The sequence below is a fragment of the Delphinapterus leucas genome, chromosome 6, assembly GCF_059928025.1.
Source record: "Delphinapterus leucas isolate spDelLeu-1000000601 "Yukka" chromosome 6, BTC_Dleu_Yukka2, whole genome shotgun sequence".
Taxonomy (NCBI): domain Eukaryota; kingdom Metazoa; phylum Chordata; class Mammalia; order Artiodactyla; family Monodontidae; genus Delphinapterus; species Delphinapterus leucas.
The window spans coordinates 28,033,771-28,055,106 of NC_143134.1; the positions used below are offsets into that span (position 1 = coordinate 28,033,771).

A 21,336-nucleotide genomic window follows, 5' to 3' on the forward strand; every position below is an offset into this window, starting at 1 on the left:
ATCAACCAATGAATGGATAAACAAAATGTCTGTCCCTACAATGAAATACTATTTGGTAATAAAAAGATAAAAAGTACTGATTCATCTTTATATCATGGATGAACCTGAAAAACACTACACTATGTGAAAGAAAGAAACAGAAGACCATATATTATATGAGTTTATTTGTATGAAATGTTCAGAAAAGGCAAAGTAATAGGAAAATATCAGTAGATTAGTTTGGGGCTAGAGGTGAGAACAGGGAGTGACTGCATATGGGTGTGAGGGACCTTTTTTGTGATAATGGAAATGTTCTAAAACTGGGTTGTGGTGATGGTTGTACAACTCTGTAAATTTACTTAAAAAATATTGAATTGTGTATTTTAAATGACTGAATTTTATTTTATGTAAATTATACCTCAGTGAAGATGTTAAAGAATGAGTGTTGAATTTTATCAACTACTTTTCTGACCCTACTGAAAATTTATGTTTTTCACCTTTCTCAATTACATAAATTAAAAAATTTCATAAATTAAAAAATTTAATATTAAAAATGTAAGTCCAGTCGTAAATCTTGGACTGAGTATAAATTGGTCTTGATATATTTTATTTATGTTACTACTAGGTATGATACACTGATACTTTGTTTAGGATTTTTTGAGACTTTATTTATGAGAAAAATTGGCCCGTCATGTTATTTTCTTACAGTGTTCTGTTCAAGTTTTTGTTTTGCTGTTCTCCATGTCAGCATTTTTAAGATTGATGGTAAATGTTTTTCATTATATGTTTGGAAGAATTTAGTATTGGAGCCATATGGGCATGCAGTTTTCTTTGTAGGAAAGTTTTTAATTACATATTCAATTTCTTTAATATGTATTTGTGTTTTCAGATTTTCTATTTCTTTTTCAGTTTTAATAAGTTGTGTTTTCCTAGGAATTTGTTCATTTCCTGTCGTTTTTCAAATCCTTTGGGCCAAAGTTTTTAATAATATTGTTTTATTGTCTGTAAAATCCTTAGTATTACCCTACTTTTCATTCTCAGTTGGGACTTGTGCCTTCTCTGATTATCTATGATGAGTCTTGCTAAAAGGTCTATCTTTTATTTTAGTTTTTTTTTCAAAGAACCAACTATTTTGATTTTTCTCTCGCACATTTGTTTTCTATTTAAAAGGTTTTTTTGCTCCAGTTTCTACTTTGGGATTATTTTTTTCCTATTTTTTATTTCTTGATAGGAATATTTGAAAGGATATTTGACTGCTTGCTTTATCAGTTACTGTGAAAGGCCTGTTAAAATCCACTGTGGTTGTAGACTTGGCAGTTTTTCATTTTAGTTCTGTTAGTTTTTGCTTTATGTATTTTGGGGCTGTCTTTTTTATGTATGCCAATTTAGAATTCTTATGGCTTTTTTTAATGGATCATCATATTTATTATTATAAAATAACCCTCTAGTTTGAGTGATGTTTCTTGCCTTACTTCTCTTTTGTCAGAGATGAAGATAACTGTACAAGTTTTCTTTTGCTTAATGTTTGCAAGTTTTTTACCCTTTTAGCCAGTCTGTGCCCTTACATTTTAAGACATATCACTTGTAAGGAGTATAAAATAAGCTTTAAAACTCTACTCTCATAATCTGCTTGAAGAATTCCCTGTAGTGTTTATTTTCACGTGGGTCTGCTGGTGACAAATTGTTGTTTGCGGGTGTGTGTGTCTGTGAGTGGGTGTGTAAAATGTCTTTATTTCACCATCATTTTGAAGGATAGGTTTGATTTGTTTGGAATTCTAGATTGGCAGTTATTTTCTTTCTTCACTTTAAAGATAATCATTTTCTGTCTCATACCATTGTGTGGATAAAGCTGCATTCCATAAGGAGACACATCTTCTGCACTTCTCTGCTGGGACTAGTGTGCAGTTAATGGGCCACGCGTGTTAAGAGCAAACCTTGATTCCCTTTAGGTCCTGGCATGGCTTCCAGCAGCCTAGTCTCTTCAACCTGAGTGTGGTTTTCAAAGCCTGCTGTGTGTTCACAGGGGCAGAGTGTTGGTGAAAGCCTCCCATTGGAGCTCTAGTTAGAGCTGTGTTAGAGGGTACCCTAATGGTGCCCTGAGGCCAGAGGATGTGATGGATCCCCTGATACAGTTACAGGGGCTCCTTCAGGACCACCTCATCCAGAGTCCCTATCTGTCCCCATCAGCTTTCAGTTCCTCATTGCTTTGGCTCCTCTTTCGTCTATTGCCTTCCCGCGTACCACACTACGTTTAGCTTTTATTAACCAATATGTGTTAGCTAACATGCACTAGGCAACATTTTATACTCTCAATTTAAAATTATATTCTTAATGTTAAATGACAGTGAGTTGAACCATTATTTCTTTAACAAATACATCCTACTGGTTTAGAATTCTTTTGACACTAGTAACATTTTTCTTCTATGCTAAATTTTAATTCTCCATGGAAAAAATTATGAAGACATGTATCAGACATCCAAAAATCATGACTACCTACCATATTGAGTACCCACCACTTAAGCAACACAGTATTGCAAATAAGATTGAAGTTCTGTGTCTATTGCCAATCACATCTCTCTCCCTCCCCCACAGAGGTCACCACCAATTGAATTTGGAATTTATCATTTCCATGTATGTTTTATATCCCTACATAGCATTCTTCTTTTAAAAACTTATTTAAATGGTTATTATCCTGTGTATCTTTCAGTAATTATATATAATGATAAATATATATTGTATTTATTTATATAATTATAAATCCTGCAACATCATTAGATTTATCCATATTTATACTCGAATTCCTTCATTTTCATGCTGCACATATAACAGTTTACTGTATATGTCCCAGTTTTATTATTAACCCTTTTGGTGGATATTTAGGTTTTTTCCATTTTTTTGCTATTTTTATACATGTTGTATTGAATGTTGTATGTATTTCCTTGGGCATATATTTGAGAGATTTTCTAGGGTATATATACCTAAGAACTGATGGGTTGTAGGATATGTGTTTTGTCAACTGCAGTTGTCACTTCCACAGGAAGTATATGGGCTCAGAATCAGCTGCTACTTGATGTTACATCTAGTCATGATCAATTTATAATGGGCTAATAAGAAAATAAGTAGCTGAGTATATACTATCTATGCTGTAATTTTACTTTGTTTTTTATTTGTTGGGGACATACCTTTTCTCAGTGAGTTTAATTTTATTAAAAAGAAGGCCTTTGTTGAGCCACAGAGTAAACAATCCCTTAAGGAATTCCTTATGTTTATTTTTATCTGTTCCAAAGTTATGATTCTGTGATAAAGTCATAATTATGAAATTGTCTATTTGCATGTACTTTCAAGCCAGTGATTCTCAAATGTGATCTGCAGTCACCAGCGTGGGCATCCATGAAGTCACAATGATTTTCATAGCAGGAAGGTGTGATTTGCCCTTTTCATTGGGTTGGCATTTGCACTGATGGGACAGAAGCAGTGGTGGATAGAACTGCCAGCATCTTTTCAAGAACCAAGAAAGTGGCATCAGTCTGTAATCATTTATGTTAACAGGAATGGGTTTATTTGTATTATTCAATGAATAAATAAATATTTTAAAAATTTTGTTGTTTCATTTTCTAATAGAATAACTATTGGTAGATATATATAATCTTAACAATGCCTCCTTCTCTAAGAGTATAAAGGGGTTCTGAGACCATGAAGTTTGAGAAGCATTACTTTAAGCACATGGTAGATACATGAACAAACAAATATTATATTCAATCTGGTGCTGGTTTTTGGGAAGGAAAACTTAGATACTGTAATTCCTTTGATAGATAAATCTAGTCGGTCTTCAAGTTATATATGAATCTTAACTAAATGTTCAATTTGTTGCCTTAAAATTTTGTTTATAACTAGATTATATTTGTAAATAAAATACTTTGCAGGTGCTGACCTTAAGGAAAGAGTCAAAATGAATTCCAGTGAAGTTGGTCCTTTTGTTTCCAAAATAAGAGCAGTGATTAATGAAATCGGTAAGCACAATTAAATTCTCCTTTTAGCATGCTGAAGGTGACCTTAAATGTCAGATTTTAAAAGTTGCACATTGTCTTTATGTATAAGCTTTGGCTAAAATATTTATATAGTTAGATAGTCATGACCTATAGCTGGTTGTAAAACAGCATGTAATATATTTAATTTGAAAAGTTGTGAAAAATTTTTTTATAATGAAAGATGCCTCCTATTTATGATGACATGGCATATAGAGGTAATTATTAGAAAACAAAGAATAATTTGGCATAAGCCTTTGACATAAGTATTTATATTAAATAGTTGTATACACAGACATATTTATAGATTGGGAATTTTTTTGTTTTTTACATAAACGGGATCATACTATCTCCTTAGAATTATAAATTTCTGTGTAGTGTTTATATTTCAGTATATATCAATTTATTATTAGTACTTTTTAATACATTACTACATAGTAATCCATAGCATAGTTTATCCAAAATTTTAAACTATTTCTTCATTAATGAACACTTAGGATGTTTTTGTTGTTTTGGTGTTTTGTTTTTGTGGGTTTTTTGCCATTTTTGTTATTTATAATAAAGCAGTGATTATCTTTGTACAAAGTCTTTTAGAACATTAGTATGTATATTTATAAGATTGCTAAACATGGTATTGCAGTTCTAAGTATCATGTGTTCATTTTACATTTTAATAAATCCTACCAGATTATGTTGCAAAAAGATGGTAATAATTTATATTCTCATCAATCACATGACAGTACCTGTTTCCTTATAGTCTTGTAGCATTTAATGTTGCTATTTTTTAAGTTTGCCAGAGTTGAAGAAAAAAATAATCTTAGCCTTTTAATTTTCACTTTCTCAGATGCTAGTATATCTTTTCAGATTAGACTTGCCTTTCCCCTCCTGTAAATTGCCTTTTCACATTCTTTATCCTCTTTTCTATAGCATTATTTAATAACTATTTACCTAAAGCCAATTTTGTATTAATCTTTTGTTGTTAAATGTATTACAGGTATTGCCTCTTAATGTTCCGCCCTAATTCACTTCTAGGAGCTTTAATATCTAGAGGGTACTAAGTTCCTGTCATTATTATTTTTATTTTTTCCTTGAAGATTTTCTTTGCTAATTCTCACACATCAACTCTTCCAAATGAGTTTAGAATTATTAATTTTAAAGTGAAAAAGAAAAATACTCTCATGAGACTTCGATTGGAATTTCTATAAATCTTGTTTATAAAGAATTGACATTTTTATGATACTGAATCTTTCCATCCATGATATGCATGGCTCTTATTTTGAGGGGGTGGTCATTCATGTTTTAATGTTCGTCAAGGAAGTTTTCTTCACATTGGCTTTTTCTTGTATCTTTTTTCCCCCTCAGATTTATCCCTAGCTATTTTATAGCATTTATTCCTTTGAATGGGATCTTTTCACCATATTTCTGATGAAGTCTGGTTATTGTTGTAGGTCCGTAGGAAATTTGGTAAATTTTATGTGCTTGTACTTGTATAAGCCATTGTTTTTTCTCAATTAATTTTCTTGTGTTTTCCAGAAAGCAAAAAAAGTTCATTATATATAAAAAATGCAATTTTTATCTCTTCTGTTTCCAGCATTTTAATCTTAACATATTTTTCATATATTCTCACATTGGCTAAGGTTCTTGGTACAATATTCAGCTGTTGAAGAGATCATGTTCATCCTTACCTTTATTTGAGTTTAATGAATGCTTTTAATATTTTGCCAGTAAATATCAAGTTCAGAGAGTTTTCTACTATTTCAACTTCTTTAGGAGTTTGCTACTCTTTTCTAATCGAGAATAGGGGTTAAAGTTTGTCAACTGCCTTTTTGTTATGTGTCAGGATGGTATATATTAAAATTTGTCTCAGATTTTATTATACTGAATTGTATTAATAGTCTTACTGATGCTGCACTGGCCTTGTATTACTAGAATAAACACTACCTGGTCATTGTGGTTCGTGGTTATGGTGGTTTTTAATATATACTGCTGGATTTAATTTTATATATTTTGATATAAACATAAATGAGATGGGAATCTTCTAATTTTGTTTTTTGTGTTACCCTTTCTGGTTTGGTATCATGTTTATACAACCTTCATAGAATGAAGTGAAAAGTTTTTCACCTTTTTCTGTACTATACAGGGAAATCATCTGTTATTTGAAAGATTAGAATTTGACCATGTGGCATCTTTTGGGGTCTTGTGTGGTTTTGTTATTGTTGTTTCCTTTTTTTTTTAAAAAATATATGTGTTTTGGTTTCTAGAATGTTTCTTGTCACCTTCATGACTTTTGTTTATCCTCTGCCAGTGTTATTGAAGACTCTCCTCTGCTTCTCTCTCCAGCTTCAACCATATGGTGAGATAGATGTCTTCTGAGGCAGAGCATGGATTTGGTTTCCATGTTGGTCAGAGAACTTGATCTTGGAAATAAAAGTTGATGCTGTCTGTAACTCTCTATATATGCTGGGATGAATGGCCAAGACTGGTTCAGTTATAAACATTACATTGATGTTTGTTCCCAGCCTCTTTCTATTTTATTGAATCTGAAATTGGAATTTTTCTGATGCTTTTTAAATGAAGAACTACTTTTTTTGTAGTAGATTTTTCTTTTCACTGGTTGAAGCTATACTATTTCTGTTCTGGATCCTGATCCAGTACTCTTTTTCCTATTCCATGAGTTCCCCAATATTAGGTAATGATACTTTTCACTACAGCATTACAATGGACATAAAATTTTTAAGATGTCTTTGGTGGTGACTTAGTGAGACTTTGAAGGGCAGGTAAAAACTGTCTTGATCAAATTTGTTTGTTTAGTACATTAAACCAGGGGCTAGGAAACTTTTTCTTAAAGGGACAGATAGCAGATATTTTAGGCTTTGCAGGGGTATTATGGTCTCTGTTGCAGTAACTCAACTTTTCTTTTTTTTAAAGACTTTATTTTTCAGGAGCAGTTTTAGGTTCACATCAAAATTTAGGGGTGGGTAAAGAGATTTCTCATATATCCCCTGCCACCACAATATGCATAGTCTCCCCGCCCCATTATTAATATCTCACACCAGAGAGGCACATTGGTTACAGTTGATGAACTTATGTTGACACATTATAATTACCCAAGTCCATAGTTTATGTTAGGCTTCACTCTTGGTGTTTTACATTCCATGGGTTTGAACAAATGTAAAATGACATGTACCCATCATTATAGTGTTGTCCAGAGTGTTTTCACTGCCCTAAAAATCCTCTGTGCTTGGCTTATCCATCCCTTCTGCCCTCTCTGGCAACCATGTTTTACTGTCTCCATATTTTTCCATCATATAGTTGGAATCATGTAATATGTAGCTTTTTCAGATTGGCTTCTTTCACTTAGTAACATGCATTAAAGTTTTCTCCATGTCGTTTCATGCCTTGATAGCTCATTTCTTTTTATTGCTGAATAGTATTCCACTGTATAGATGTATCACAGTTTCTCCATTTACCTACTGAAGGACACCTTGGTTGCTTCCAGGTGTTTGCGACTATGAATAAAGCTGCTATATACATCTGTGTGCAGATTTTTGAGTGGATGTGTTTTCAACTCCTTTGGGTAACTACCAAGGAGCACGATTGCTGGATCATGTGGTAAGAGTCTGTTTAATTTTATAGAAATTTGCCAAACTGTCTTCCTAAGTGGCTGTACCATTTTGCCTTCCTACCGGCAGTAAATGAGTTTCTGTTGTTCTACATCCTTGCCAGCATTTGGTGTTGTCAGTGTTCCAGATTTTGGCTATTCTAATAGGTGTGTAGTGGTAGATCTTAGTTGATTTAATTTGCATTTCCGTGATGACATATGATGTGGAGTGTCTTTTCATAGGCTTATTTACCATCTGTATATATTCTTTGGTGAGGTGTTTATTAAGGTCTTTTGCTCAGTTTTTAATTAGATTGTTTTCTTATTGTTGAGTTTTAAGAGTTCTTTGTATATTTTAGATAATATTCCTTTATCAGGTGTGTCTTTTGCAAATACTTTGTCCTAATCTGTTGCTTGTCTTCTCATTCTCTTGATGTTATCTTTCGTAGTGCAGAAGTTTTTTATTTTATTAGGGTCAAACTTATCCATTATTTCTTTCATGGATTGTGCCTTTGGTGTTTAAAGAGTCATTGTCATACCCAAGGTTTCTAGGTTTTCTCCTATGTTATCTTATAGGGGTTTGATGGTTTTGTGCTTTACAGTTAGATCTGTGATCCATTTTAAGTTAATTGTTGTGGGGTGTAGGCCTGTGTCTAGATTCATGTTTTTGCCTCTGGATGTCCAGTTGTTTCAGCACTATTTGTTGAAAAGACTATCAGTGTTCCATTATATTACCTTTATTCCTTTGTCAAAGATCAGTTGACTGTATTTATGCGATCTGTTTCTGGGCTCTGTGTTCTGTTCCTTTATTTATTTGTCTATTCTTTTGCCAGTAACCGCACTGTCTTCAATTACTGTAGCTTTATAGTGACTCTTGACATTGGTTGCTGTCAGTCCTCCAATTTTGTTCTCTTTCAATATTGTGTTGGTTATTCTGGCTCTTTTGCCTCTCCATATAAATTTTAGAATCAGTTTGTGAATATCCACAAAATAACTTGCTGTGCTTTTGATTGAGAATTGCATTGCATAGATTAAATTGGGAAGAAGCTACATCTTGACAATATCGAGTTTTCCTATCCATGAACACAGGATATCTTCTATTTAGTTCTTCCTTGATTTCAAGCATTAGTTTAATTTCCTCATATAGATCTTGTACATATTTTGTTAGATTTATATCTTAAGTATTTCATTATTTGGGGTCTTAGTGTAAGTGATATTGTGTCTTTAATTTCAAATTCCACTTGTTCGTTGTTGGTATATAAAAGAATGATTGACTTATTGCATATTTACCCTGTGTCCTGCAACCTTGGTATAATTGCTTATTTGTTCCAGGAATGTTTTTGTTAATTCTTTCAGGTTTCTGCACATCATGCATGAAAATATATTTTGCAAACAAAGCCAGTTTAATGTCTTCCTTCCCAGTCTGTATTACCTTTTATTTCCTTTTCTTGTCTAATTGCATTAGTAAGGACTTCTAGCATGATGTTGAAAAGGACTAGTGACAGGAGACATCCTTGTCTTGTACCAGCTACTCAACTTTGACATACAGTGCTCAAGCAGCCACAATGTGTAAAAAAATGTGTGTTTTTCTGTTACAGTAAAATTTCATGCACAGTGAAATTTGAATTCCATATAATTTTTATAGGTTATGAAATAGTATTTTAAATAGATTTTTTTCTACCTATTTAAAGATAGAAAAACCATATTAGCTCACAGGTTGTGCTGAAGCAGACACACGGCCTGATTTCTTTCCTTTCTCTCTCTCTCTCCCTCCCTCACTGCCATCCATCTATCTATCCATCTCAGATGTCTTCTTTTTTATTTTTTCTGTTTTTTAGAATTAATTCTACCACTTTTTAAATTTATATATTTAAAAAAATCTACTGACTTTCAGTTCTAATTTGGATACATTGCTTCATGCTTGGCTCAGGGCTTTTCATTGGTTTTTGCTTTTCAGAGATGAAAGGTTTTAAGGCCTATGTATCCTTTGATAGGGGTCCTAAGATATTCTTCATGGAAACAGAGCATAAAGCTTACAGATGAGTTGGAGGGTGAAGGGAGTAGTAAGAAAAACAAAACAAAACAAAAACCAAAAGAAAGTTCATCAGATCCATAAAAAATATAAAAAGAAGCATAACCTTAGGACAAATTAAATAGTAAGATGTTGAAATAAGTAAAGTAATTACCATTAATGTCAGTTGATTAAACTTGCTGTTGACAGAGATGTTTAGATCTGATTAAAAAATGTAAATAGGCTGTGTATTGTTAATAATAGCCACATCTGGTATAGTTCTTTTTATGCCAGGAGATGACTAACCAAAGGAAAGAGGTATGTAGATATATACTTTGAGACTAAAGGATTATTAGTAAGATAGTCACTGCATATGATAGAAGTTTAAATTTCTTAGGAAATGTCATACTGAACTTGTATGCACCTGAAAACAAAGATCTCAAAATGTACAAATAAAGCTATATTGGATGTATATAGGAGAAACTGTCAAATCCTCTGTCATTGTGGATAATTGCAACCCATCTCTCCCAACTTATCAATGAGGTCAAAAGACAAAGCTTAAAAATAAAGATTTGAACAACCTGAGTACCAAGTTTGGTTTAATATACTCTTAACCCCAGATTAGAGTGTATGTATACTTCTCATGAACATGTGAAATATTTATAAAAAGGTATCATGTGCTGGATCCTAAAATCTTCATTAAATTTCATAATGCAGTCTACAGCAACATGGATGGACCTAGGTATTATCATATTAAGTGAAGTAAGTCAGAAAGAGAAAGACAAATATCACATGATATCACTTATATGTGGAATCTAAAATATGATACAAATGAACTTACTTACAAAACAGACTCACAGACATGGAAGAGAAACTTATGGTTACCAAATGGGAAGGAAGTGGGAGGTATAAATTAGGAGGTTGGGATTAGCAGATACAAACTATTGTTTGTAAAATAGATAAACAACGAGGCCCTACTATATAGCACAGGGAGCTATATTCAATACCCTGTAATAAACCATAATGGATAAGAATATGAAAAAGAATATATATATATATATATATGTATATTTACAATGTTGTATTAGTTTGTGGTGTACAGCCATCCTACACTGGGAAGACAAGCCCCCAGAATGTTTGGCTTTGAAGGCCAGCAGTGCTTACTTTTGGGAGAGCCAGAGGGCTGTGGGAAATAGAGACTCCACTCTTAAAGGGTACACACACAATCTTGCATCCTCCAGGACCTAAGGCAGAAGCAGTAGTTTGAGAAGAGTGTGATTCAGATGCAACTGCTGATCTTGGAGATCCTCCTGGAGAGGCAGGAGGCAACTGCAGCTCACTCTGAAGACATAGACACTGGTGGCAGACATTTCTGGGAACTCATTCTACCGTTAGGACACTGATGCTGGCAAGCATCATTTTGGAATTCTCCTTTTAGCTTATTAGCTCCAGGACCTGGCCCCACCCACCAGCCTTTCACAACCAGTACTGGGATGCCTCAGGCAAAGCAACTAGCTGGGCTGGACACAGCCCCGCCCACCAGCCCGCCAGCTGCCTTAAGACTCCCTGAGCCCACAGCCATCCTGGGACCTGGCCCTGTCCACCAGAGGGCCCAGGACCAAGCCCTGCACAGTAGTAAACCGGCACTAGTCCCTCCACCTGAGGGCCCTGCAGCTAGAGACCCTAGGACTTGGCTGTACACACCAGTTGGCCAGCACTAACCCTAGACCAACATCACCAGCCAGTGGACAGGCACCAGCCCCAGGTCACCTTGGGCCCCATCCCTGCCCACCAGCAGGTTGATACACCAACTCCAGGACCTCCAGGACCCTGCAGCCAGAGACTCTGGGACCTGGCTTTGCCCACCAGTGGGCCAGCACTAGCCCCAGACCGACTTCACCAACTCGTTTGCAGGACCTGCCCTGGTGCACCCCACCCCCCATCCCACCCTAGGCCCTGGTACTGGTCCTGCCCACTAGCAAGCCAGCACCAGCTCCAAGACACCTTGGACCCCTCAGCAGGCCTCCCTAGGATCCAGCCCCACTCACCAACAGGATGACATCATCTTTGGGACACCCTGGGCCCTGTAGCCAGGTGTGTCAAGAACTGGCGCCACCCACCAGCAGATCAACATTAGATCCAGGGACCCAAGTCCTGTAACCAACCACCCTGAAATCTGGCTCTGCCCACCAGTGAGCCAACACTAGCCTCGGGACCCCTTGGGGATCCACAGCCAACTGCCTTGTGACCCAGCCCTACCCAGCAGCAGCCGACAGCCTCTACATAAGGCAGGACCTGGCAACCAACTGAACTGGGGGTCAGCCACGCCTGCCAGACCATTCAAAGTGGTCAGCTTGCTATAACAGAAGGGCCTGTGCAGTCTCCATAACGGGCACCCCTGGAGCATACAGCTCTGGTGACCAGATAGGAAGGAGTGTGCTGCTGGAACAGATAGGCCATCTCCTACTAAAGGGCAGTTCTCCAAGGTCAGGAAATGTAACCGAACTACCAAATATTGATACATAGCAAAGAAATCAGGAGAAGATTGGATGAACAGAGTGAAAAGGTAGAAGTTTTTAACAAAGAGTATAAAATATAAAATGACTAAACAGAGGTTAAGAATGTAATAACTGAAAGAAAAAATACACGAGAAGGAATCAACAGTAGATTAGATGATACAGAGGAACAAATTAGCTAGAAGATGGAGTAGTGGAAATCAATGAAGCTGAAGGAAAAGAAAAAAAGAATAAAAAGAAATGAGGACAGTTTAAGAGACTCGTAGGACAGCATCAAGCATACTAACATTTGCATTATAGGGGTCCCAGAAGGAGAAGAGAGAAAGGGGAAGAGAACGTATTTGAAGACATAATAGCTGAAAACCTCCCTAACCTGGGATGGGAAACAGACATCCCCAGGCCCAGGAAGCACAGAGAGCCCCAAACAGCATCAACCCAAAAAGGACCACACCAAGATACAATTCATTGTATTATTAAAACGGTAAAAACCAAAACTAAAGAGAGAATAGAGAATATTAAAAGCAGCAAGGACGAGTAACAAGTTACCTAAAAGGGAACTTCCGTAAGATTATCAGCTGACTTCAGCAGAAACCCTGCAGAGCAGAAAGTAGTGGCATGATATACTTAAAGTGATGCAAGGGAGAAACCTACAACCTAAAATACCCACAAGGCTTTCATTCAGATTTGATGTAGAGGTCAAAACTTTTACAGACAAGAAAAGCTTTTAGCACTACCAAACCAACTTCACAAGAAACGTTAAAGGGATTTCTGTAAGCGAAAAAGAAAAGGCCATTTTTTTTAAAACATCTTTATTGGAGTATAATTGATTACAAGGATGTGTTAGTTTCTGCTGTATAACAAAGTGAATCAGCTATACGTATACATATATCCCCATATCTCCTCCCTCTTGCGTCTCCCTCCCACCATCCCTATCCCACCCCTCTAGGTGGACACAAAGCACCGAGCTGATCTCCCTGTGCTATGTGGCTGCTTCCCACTAGCTATCTAGTTTTTATCATGATGGATGATGGAATAAAAACAACCATCTAGAGAAATAGCAGTATTTTTGAGAAGGGGACAAATTGTAACCTGGAGTGATTTTCACTGCAAGAATAAACATTTCAGGCATGATAAAATTTTAGTATGATAATGTCAGCAGGTAAAAGAATGTTAGAGAATTCAAGATAATTAAGTTATAAGAACGTCATCTGATCTGTATTTCAGAATTCCAAGACCCTTTGCTCAGCTCTCTGCAGCCACCGTCCAAAGGGCAGTTGTTCAACTATCTGTCAGGGCTCATCCTGAAAAGACACTGGGAGAAATGAAAACATGAGGAGAGGGTTTTGGGCAGTACTTTTTTTTTTTTTTTTTTAGATAGATTAGTAAGGGAAAGGGGTTGCTAATTTAGCATTGTCTGGGATTCTAATAATATCCCCTCGATCCTGGAGACCACATTAGCTGGTTTTGGAATTTACCTACAAGAAAGCAAATTTACTTTTCTAAAATAGACCCAACCAGCAGGCCCATATATTCATTGATCCATGAACATTGTCACTCCAGGGAGCCTCCTTAGATCCTTGTTAAATTTCCATATATGACTCGCAGTCTTCCTCTAAAGGCAGCTCTGACCATCCCTCCTTGAATCTTGGTCAGTTGGACGTTCTGCTTACTTGTCCAAAGGGTAATAAACACACCTCAAAATAAATTAAAAAAAAAAAAAGGTCACAACTAGAAATATGAAAATTATGAAAGAAAAAAATATCATTGGTAAAGGCAACTATATAGTAAAGGTAGTAAATCAACCAAATACAAAACTAGTAGGAAAGTTAACAGATGAAAGTAGTAAAATTACCTATATCCACAATAAGTAGTAAAGGGATACATAAAACAAAAAGATGTAAAATATGATGTCAAAACAGTAAATATTGGGGTGGATGGAAATGCAGGGTTGTTAAAATGCATTTGAACTTAAGAGGGGAGCAGCTTAAAATAAATTACTTAATACATATATAATGGTATACATAAACCTCATGGTAACCACAAACTAAAAATTTATAATAGATACACACACACAAAACAAGAAAGGAATCCAAGCATAACACTAAAGATAATCATCAAATCACAAGGGAAGAGAGCAAAAAAAAGAACAAAAAACAACTACAAAAACAACCCAAACACAATTTTTAAAATGGCAGCAATTACTTACCCATCAATAATCACTTTACATGTAAGTCAAAAGATATAGATAAACAAAATTGATAAATCTTTAGCCAGACTCATCAAGAAAAAAAGAGAGGGGCCAAATCAATAAAGTCAGAAATGAAAAAGGTGAATTTATAACTGACACCACAGAGATGCAAAGGATCATAAGAGATTACTGTGAACAATTTTTCACCAATAAAATGGACAACCTAGAAGAAATGGAAAAATTCCTATAGATGTACAATCTCCCAACATTGAACCAGGAAGAAATGGAAAATATCAACAGACTAGTTACCAGTAATGATATTGAATCCATAATAAAAAGACTCCCAACAAACTATAGTCTAGGACTAGACAACTTCACAGGTGAATTCTACCAAACATTTAGAAAAGCGCTAGCACCTACTCTTCGTGAACTATTCCAAAATATTTGCAAAGGAAGGAATGTTTCTGAACTCATTCTACGAAGCCAGCATCACCTTGATACCAAAAGCAGACAAAGATACCACATTAAAGTCATATGTTTTTCTCAGTAGATTGATAAAAAGAATGAGAGATGTCAAATCTATCATAGATTAAAGGTAAACTAGGAATAGAAGGGAGCTTTCTTAGCCTGGTATTTCTTAGTAAAATGTAAAAGTGGTCTCCTAAAATCAGGAAAAAGACAGGAGGCCTGCAATCACCACCTCTGTTCAACATTGTTCTGAAAATCCTGGCATTTGTGGAAAGGCAGGAAATAGAAATAAAATAATGACTGAAAAGGAAGAAATGTAACACTATCTTTCTCAAGTGATTGTCTCTATTGAAAATCTAAAAGGATCCACAAATTATTAGAAATAACGAGTATTGCAAGATGGCTGAATATAAGATCCATATTAAAAAATAATCAATTGCCTTTTTCCCAATAGCAACAGACAAAAGATATCAGTCAGAAAAAGATATTATTGACAGTAGGAAGAAAAATGTATCTAGAAACATATGCAGGCTGTATGGAAAAATTATGAAACATTATTGTAAGACATTAAAAAATTAAATAGAGACATTATCTTCTTGAATAGGAAGATTCAGTATCTAAAAGATGATTCTCACAAATGATTCAATGTACAGATTTAACTTAAAAGTACATTAATTTTGTGAGGAACTTGATGAGCATAAAGAGGCCCCAGGGCTTCCCTGGTGGCGCAGTGGTTGAGAGTCCGCCTGCCGATGCAGGGGACACGGATTTGTGCCCCGGTCCGGGAGGATCCCACGTGCCGTGGAGCGGCTGGGCCCGTGAGCCGTGGCTGCTGAGCCTGCGCGTCCGGAGCCTGTACTCCGCAGCGGGAGAGACCACAACAGTGGTACCGCAAAAAAAAACAAAAAAAGAGGCCCCAAAATAGCCGAACATTTCTAAAGAAGAAGAAAATGAGGGTCCTTGCCTTATTAGTACTCAAGACTTATTTTAAAGATATGGAAGTTAAGATGGTATATTACTGGCTTTGGGATAGACAAATTGACCAATGGAGTGGAATATAGAACCCAAAACAGACCCATAGAAGTAGGGGAACTGATAAGGAGAGAGAAGGCATTGAGATCACTGGGGACGGCAAAGATTTGACTACATTTATGAGGTAAAACAAACTTATATGATCTTGATGGAGTGAAAAATTTCTTAAACACAAAATACAAAACAAAAGGAAAGGTTGATAAGTTCTATGAAATTAAGAACATCCGTTCATTAAAAGACACTGTGAAGAAAGGAGAAAGAAAAGCCACAAACTGGGAGAAAAGACTTGAAACACATAGCTGCCAAAGGATTCGTGTATATATATACATGCAGACATGGATCAACACGTGCATACATAACATGCAGCCAGGAAATCAATAAGACAGAAAAATGTTTCACACAAGAGGAAAGGGAAATCGGAAGTAAACATATGGAAAGATGATCAACCTCATATGCAATCACAGAAATGCAGATTAATACCACAGTGGGATGCTATTTTGTATTTACCAGATTAACCAAAAATTCTTATGCCTGACATTACCAAAGTTAGCGGGGTAGAGGATCACCAGGAAGTTTTTATACATTTTCAATGGGAGTATAAATTGGTGTAACTGGTTAGGAAAAGTTTGTTGGTGCTATCTTACAAAGTTGGGCATCCACATCCCAAAAGAGTCAATAGTTCACATTTTTATGGGGTATTTACCTAGAAGGGTGACTTTAAGACTGTTTTTACTAGACAGTAACAAATATACTTACAATTTGGTCCAGTAAACACATAGGGGTGGGTGGGCATCAAAGATTCATGAAATAATTATCTTTCTTTGTGCATTGCAGTTTGATACTATCCTATTTTATTTTTAAAACTTCCTGATTTTGGTCTTCTAATGAGTGGTTTGCTACTTAGAGTTTGAAAGAGCACTATGCTATAGGCATTTTGCGCGTGTCCAGGGAAACTACTTGTACCAGGATATAAGAAAAATACTGTTTATAGTAGCAGTATTGTTCATAGTAAAAAGCTAAAAACAAACAAATATCAATGACAGGAGAATGGATAGATGTTTTGGTATATTTGTACAGTTGGACATGGGCAGCCTTGCAAATAACTTACACACGTAGCAGCAAAGATAAATCTTTGAAAAATGTTGAATTAAAACAACATATAATTTTTTGTAAAACTAAAAGCAATACAAAATAGTATATAGTTTAGAGATGTGTAAATGCAATGAAATCACATACATATACACGCACACACAGAGGAAAAATATGAGAATGATAAACACAGACTTTGGTGATTAACTTTGGGTTTGAGAAGGCAGGTGGAAGAATAGGTGAAGAACACCTGGGCAGATAGGGTATTAGTTCTGACCTGTTTCTTACTTTGGTGATTTTAAGGGAGTTTGTTATTATTATGCTTCATTATATATACATGCTACATATATTCTTTATATTTGTCAAATTAGATCAATGTTTTTAGTAGCTTCATATATCTTGAGTTCTGCAAACCTTTCGTACTTTATTTCTTGAATACTTTTCTGCATTTTTTATGTTCTTTTTTTCTTATTTTCAAGAGAAGCCAGAATTCTAGATTTTTAGAAAATATCTCCTAGTTTTAAGGTTTTTCTTGAGAAGAAACCTTTTGAATGTCAAACAAAATTGGTTTATGGGCCAGATTTGCACATAGGCCTCCAGCTTTCTTTTTGGTCCTTATGCTATAGTTCTCCTAGAGAAGGGCTTCCTGGGGCTATTTTCCCATGGGAGGAAATGGTTTGTCTGGTGGATGTTAATGGATGCTGGTGGAGGAGGATCCTGCATTGTACTCTTGGGACTGTTCTATATGTACGTGTGCTGGCGCCTGTTCATATGGACTTGAGGATTGCTAAATTTTCAGGAATTTTGTGAGCTGGTTTTCAACAACCATACATATCTTGAAATTGGTCATTGTAGCAGTATCAGTAATAGTACAAATCAGAATATATCCTACCTGTTTGAGACCACTTTCCCCTTTTGTTTCATTATATTGTCATTTTCCACATTTAGAGTATCTTTCTCTGTGGTCTGAAGGGTGAATGGACTTTATTCTTGGCCATAGTGACTATTATGCTGTGCTTGTTTTTAATAAAAGAGAGTCTATAAGGAACTTAGAGGTACTAGACTCATTTGAAAGCTATTTTATTAAAATAGAGGTCAGAAAGAAGCTCTGTGTTTTGAGTCACTAAATTCCTTACTTTACCTTTCTTAGCTTCTTGGAAAGCGTCTTCTTAAAAAGTAACTCCAAAATCCTAGAACAAAATTTAGGTCTTTTGCTCTTTTCAAAGGAAAAAAAAAAAAAACCTCTTATGGCTCTTTTTTGAGATGTTTTATTCTAAGGAAATTCTCATTGTTAGAAGTCCTCACTGCCCCCCTTCAGGTATGGGATGTGTAGGTTGAAAGCAGTTAACTGACTATTTTGAAATATTAGGCATGAACAAGTCAGCATGGTTGCACAAACATGAGATGATCCCAATTTAATAACAGCTGTTGTTCCTGCACTTACCATCCCTCCTCCACGTGCATGATGTGGGTACCTCACTACTGGGACCTCCATTGTGCAAATTAGCAGTATAGAATATGCTGTTCTAGAGCAGAGGTGTTTATCTACTTTTGACTTGTCTTTCTGTAATTAGATGGTATTTCATGAAGAGGTGGAAAACACTTTTAGAATTCTTTGTGAAGTAGAAACTCTGAGGGGGCAGGCCCAATTCTCTCAAGTTGAGGCCTCAAGGAGTTGCTATCTAATAAAAAAGAAATATTTAAAATAGGTTTTCACCAAAATTTTAAGTTGTAGAGTCTAGTGTGATGTGGATGATATTTTTGTAAATAATCTTCCACAGTAATTCTTTAAAATGTTAGGCATTTCTGGCTTCCTTTTCCTTTTTTTTCTGATGAAATAAAATTGCAAAAGCTTTTATTTAGCTATGTAAATACAGAGCTGAATTTGCATTGAGATACAGGTAATTATGTTAAAAGGCTGGATCACAAAATTCATCTATCTAACAAACATCTTTTTTTCTTAAGATTTTGTTATACTGTAATGTTTTATAAAAGGAAATTTAATTTTGAAAGTTTTCAAATTCTCTGATTAGCTTTTCTTCATGTGATTGAAAAATCTCCTGTTCTTATGCATCTTTCTATCAGAAAAAACTGTCTCTCTGGGTCAAATACATAGAAAATATTTTTGTACAACAGAAGAGAAAAATTTTGTATGAAAAATCTTATGTAAATTTTATGGGATAAACCTCATCTCAAGTAGTGCTTCTCATTTATTTTACTTTTGTTGGCATGATTTTGAATTTTAGAATTGAGACACACTTCACTTGAATTTTAGAATTGAAAGCCTCAACTCAGTACAAAACAAGTCACTCATAATTAAAAAATAAAGAAAAACCCACCACAATGTAGTGGAAACACTCTTCTGTCAGACTTTTATCTTTGCTGCCTTTCTGCAGGGGTTTGTTATTGGAATCAAACTCTTTGCCTGTCCCAGCCTAGCTAGCTTTGTACAAGAGAGTATTCTTTAATGTTTTGGTAACTACATGATCTATCTTTCTTTCTGTCATCTTTATCTTAAGTTAGAAGTTACATTCTATTTCATAATATAAAGTTTTTCTTATGTAAGAATATCAGATCAGCATAACATTTTCTCAGAGACATTGCCATAGATGCTTATTTTGTTGTAGAAAAGTTAAATTTTGTACATTCCTAAAATCTAGTGAGTTTCTATGAATTGTTTTGATATATGTTTATTAAGGCATACCATTTGTAAATCTCTTGATGTGGAGGCAGAAGATGTGGATTCTAGTCCTCTCTCTACTGTATGGTACTTTTCCTATCTCCTCTCTGTTGTGAGAACATAGTGGGTTTTTTCCTCCACCTGTACCTAGTATCTAGCATAGTAACTGGCACGGTAGATCCCCAGTTGAAAGAGTAAATTGACTGGGATCCCATTGGTGTAGACAGGTGACCCAAGCTGTACTGCTTTCCTCTCATCTTCAGATTGGATTCTCTCCTGGAATACCTTTCAGTTTGCCTGTACCTAAAATTCAAAGAATTATGCCTGTACTGGCCTGAGTTTGATTCTGTCTCTTCCATCCCAGTTCATGTTGTTTCCAGGATGTGACTGAGGATGATAGAAGGAACATGGATGGAGCAGTTTGATTAGTTATTGTGATTCGTAAATTAGGATAGCTGCCGCCTTGCTGGTTTAGAGTTGGAGGTGTAGCTTAGGAGTTCAAGTTTGAAATGTGAAGTTAGTTGATGCTTAGTAGACATCCAAGTGCAGATGTCAAGGAGGCAACAAGATAGGAGTTTGGAGTTTAGGAAAGTAGTCCAGGCTTGAGTTGTGAATTTTGGAGTCATCAGAATGTTGGTGCTATGTGAAGACTTGATAATGGGTGAGGCACCTAGAAAGTTACTGTAGAGAGGAAAGAAGTCTGCCAAACCTGAGACATTATAATGTGTCAAGTCTGGGATGAAAAAGAAGAACCATAAAGGAGACTGAGAAGGATCAGCCAGGGTAGCGAGGTAGGAAGAAAACAGTATTCTGAAAACCCAACTGAAGGAAGTCTTTCATGAAGACTGATCAAAAGCTGCTGATAGGTCAGGTAAGGTGAATGCTAAAGAATTGACTTGGATTTTGCAACATGGTCGTTACTGGTGACTTTCACCATGTACCCTTTTGGAAACAAGTGTTGAGGCTACTATGGGCAGCTGCTTATTTGCTGGCAAACAATGAAAAAGCTCCATCGCCTTAGCAAATCTCCCAAAGCAATTTTGGGAGGCATCCTAATTTGACTTGCTGGGCTTTTTGGTTGTAAATCCGTTTAGAAAAAACTAGTTATCTGAAACTTATCCTGGTTATGGACAATACTTCCCATAATTTGATTTCTTGTAAGTAAACTACAAATGAGGGTATTTGGAAAAGTTTTCCTCAAAAAAACCCACAAAAAAACATATATATATATATAAAAATTATATATATATATATATATATATATATATACCTTTCTGTGAAACATAACGTCTGATTTATCGTGGCTTAATATTAGTCTCTGATGCTAATTTATCATGGTTTAATAATAATCTCTGGTGTAAATTCAGAGTTTTTGAATATGAATAAAGTATGAATAATTTTTTGCCAAAGTTTAAAGTGTTGTATTTGTCACTTCATACATTTAGTCATTATATTCTTTTTAATTACATAAAACATTAAGCTAAGAAATGTGCTTGTAAAGCTATAAATCCACCTAAAACTCTTTCTAGTATCCCATTTTAGGATTTAGAGATTCTTTTTTTAAAGCAAATGGATCTTTTTAAAAAATATTTATTTATTTAGTTGTGTCAGGTCTCAGTTGCGGCAGGTGGGCTCCTCAGCTGCGGCATGTGAACTCTTAGTTGCAGCGTGCATGTGGGATGCAGCTCCCTGGCCAGGAATCGAACCCTGGCCCCATGCATTGGGAGTGCAGAGTCTTAGCTACTGCA

The 21,336-nt window shown here is 35.5% G+C and overlaps 1 protein-coding gene across 6 annotated transcripts in view; it reads left to right on the plus strand.

Moving 5' to 3' along the window:
* Positions 1–21,336, plus strand: part of AUH (AU RNA binding methylglutaconyl-CoA hydratase) — a 162,537-nt gene that overhangs the window by 51,578 nt on the left and 89,623 nt on the right. For 5 of the 6 annotated variants that reach the window (XM_089912909.1, XM_089912906.1, XM_022560701.2 and 2 more), the window contains one exon: positions 3,903–3,989. The exons of the other annotated variant lie outside the window; for it this stretch is intronic. In XM_089912909.1, coding sequence (XP_089769035.1) covers positions 3,903–3,989 — 87 coding nt within the window. The remainder of the gene's footprint in view (positions 1–3,902; positions 3,990–21,336) is intronic. 6 annotated transcript variants of the gene reach the window in all.